General features: G+C 44.5%; 1 protein-coding gene across 2 annotated transcripts in view; it reads left to right on the forward strand.

The window, feature by feature from the left end:
• Window positions 1-1,153: 1,153 nt before the first annotated feature.
• The window catches only part of rbpjb (recombination signal binding protein for immunoglobulin kappa J region b), a 36,725-nt gene continuing 35,002 nt past the window's right edge, over window positions 1,154-2,876 (forward strand). Inside the window, exon 1 of one of the 2 annotated variants that reach the window (XM_031850838.1) lies at window positions 1,154-1,268. In XM_031850838.1, the coding sequence (XP_031706698.1) occupies window positions 1,249-1,268 (20 nt within the window). In that variant the 5' untranslated portion in view covers window positions 1,154-1,248. The remainder of the gene's footprint in view (window positions 1,269-2,876) is intronic. The other variant, XM_031850840.1, reaches the window with a different exon arrangement.

Genomic DNA, 2,876 nt, shown 5'->3' on the forward strand with positions numbered 1-2,876 from the left:
ACACACACACACACACACACACACACACACACACACACACACACACAAAACATCTAACAAACATCTAACAAACAAGAGCATTGACTTGCCATCGGTGTGGTCTCAGAAGCATTCACTTTTTCTTTGAAGTCGGAAAAAAACACCCACACAAGAAGTCAGTTGTAAGGTGAAACAAAGATGCCAAACTGATTTAAATGAAGGCTGCAGCAGAGACAACAAAACCAACAGACCTACATGAAGGTTTACGGCTTTCTGACCCCTCCCTGGTAAACAAGAAGGACCCGCTTGTGGTTGGGGATGATACAACAAGACAAACGTGTGCAAATGCACTCTTGGCTGGGGGAGAAACCGAGGCAAACAGAAAGGCCAACAAAGCCCGTGCCACATTTCCGAGCATGATCATTCTCAATAATAGCCTCCCTTGTACTTTGGGCTGTGAGGAGGGTGGTCATGGGGCTCCCCAATGTGATGGCAATGCGCTAATCTGCCCTGTATGGCCCATTCACATGTGTTCACACCATTGTTTCCACACTCTAAACAGGAACTGCAATGTTACCCAAGGGAATTCTACATTTGGTGTGCAGAAAACCCTTTAATTTCCACTCTCATTTTAGAGTCAGCGTGTCCTCACAAGTCTCATCACCTATCGTGCTTGTTGTCTATACTACTGGGAAGTATAGAATAAAAAATGATATGTTGGCTGTAATTACATGCAGCTTTTAATGCAGAATACTGCAGAGACAGGATGCACACTGCAGAATATGTGCGAGTCTGGGAAAAACCGAGGGTTTCCTCACCAGGAGCGTTTCCCCCCCAAAACCGATTGGTGCTGTAATTTATTATCCGGTAAACACGTGGGAATAGTATCTCAGCGCCACAAGATAAACAACTTCACGCACATCTCGCGAGAGGAGACGCTCCCTCTGTGCTTGCCTATTGTGAGAGTTTTCCAACTCTCGCGAGATCTTCGAAGTTTCCCACGCCTGTTGTTGTGGCGTCTGCTCACTCTCTCTCTCTCGCTCTCTCTCTCTCTCTCTCTCTCTCTCTCTCTGCCTCTGCCTCTCTCTCTCTCTCCCCCGCCGCCTCCCCCTTTTTTTTCTCTCTCTCTCTTCCTCACCCACCCCCTTTCTCTCCGTCTCCCTAGTCTCTACACCTCCAGTCTGCTTCTGTTGTCTCGGCGGATTGTTGGGCGGTGGGAGAGAGAAAGGATATCGCGAGTATTGGAGTTTTGGTGAGAGTTTGTGGAAGATGGCGCCTGTTGTGACAGGGTGAGTCTGAGATTCGGGTCTGTGGGTTTGTGGGAGCGGAGTTGGAAGAGAGAATACAAGTTATTATAATACATATAGTAATTGTAATCCCTGTGCTGTAGCCTGGTTGCACTGCGGTGTTTTGACCACTGACGTTTCTTTGTCTCAACGTGTGTTTCCGTGAGAGTGTTTTTTGTTATCGTTACTTGCCTGAGCTGACTGTTGCTGCAGTGTTTTGTGAGCTAGCCCCACAGCTAAGCGATACTTCACCCACGGTGGTCTTTTTTTTTTTTTTCTTCCCCAGACAACGGCTAAGCTAGCAGGCTAGACAGCGAGCTAAACACAACCAGTGGAGCATGTTTAACATTTTTTTTTTTTTTACAAAACGTTTTATATGCAACGTCTCGTTCCCCTCTCAGTATTTTACAAATTCATGGTCCTGTTATTTTGTTTTCGTAAACGTGCTCAACCCCCAGCCGGGGCAGCACGCTTTACGAACCGGATTCATAGCTGTCCGATAATGGATGCTAGCTAGCATAGATATCTGACTGAAACACGTTGCAGGCTTTTGTGAGCCAGGCATCCCCCTTTAGGCAGTGTTTTTTTTATAATGTTGACTCTTTATTTGTGAGATAGTTTTCGCTTTTTTTGCGTGGGCGTGCTTTGCTGTGAATGTATAACTCAGAGCTACCGCAGTGAATAGCGTGTACTTTTACGACTTCAGCTCCGTGTAACGTGGACGTCAGTGCTGTGAAAACAGTATTTATTACTACTTTTAACTACGTTTTGCATCAAACCTTAACCTAACACTACAGCGCATCTAAGGACAAAATAGACCTACCACAGCCATGTGTGCGCAACCCTCACACCACTGCAACATTACCCAAATATTTCACTTAGCCCGAGCATTTGATTTAATATCTTATTTATTATTTATAATGAAAGTGACGTTTTCTTCCCCAAACAACTTTAAATTATTTCCCTGCTGAGCTCTGAATATTAAGACAACTAGCTGTTGTCCAATATAATTTTATTTATTTTTTTGTCTTTGAGATTGTTAAAAAAAATCCAGATATAAATGTTAATTATGCATGGTGCACGTTCAGTAATTACTACCAGCTCATAACATGTGATACGTGTGTCAACCAAGGATTTTAATGAGATAATGGTCTTTGTTAACATTTAAAAAAATACATTTATTGAAGTGATAGTTAGAGAATATCAATGATGTATTCCCTCATAAAGCAGAGCAGTGCTGCATTGTGTTGTTACCCTTTGCATCATCCGTATTATTCAACATAATCACACTGTAGCCTGGACTCTGTGCTGTGTGTGTTTGAGCCGATTGTCTTCACCGCTTTTGGTCGGTCTGTGGAGTAAACCCTGATTAACATGATTTGCCTGCACATTAAAGAGACACAAACCTAATTTATTAATTTTTTTCTGCACTCTTGAGGCTGTAATCCCCACAGACAGCTCAGTGGGTGACAGACATTTGCTGTGCTTGTTGGAGGTGTGTGTATGTTGGAAGGACGGGTGCGGGGGGGGGGGGTTAGCTGTGCGTGTTCATTTGGGGTTTTCCCAGAGCCCAGAACTGGTTTCCAGTGGGGGGGGGGGGGGGGGGGGGGG

Source organism: Anarrhichthys ocellatus, unplaced genomic scaffold, assembly GCF_004355925.1.
Source record: "Anarrhichthys ocellatus isolate YVR2014 unplaced genomic scaffold, GSC_Weel_1.0 scaffold11, whole genome shotgun sequence".
Taxonomy (NCBI): Eukaryota; Metazoa; Chordata; class Actinopteri; order Perciformes; family Anarhichadidae; genus Anarrhichthys; species Anarrhichthys ocellatus.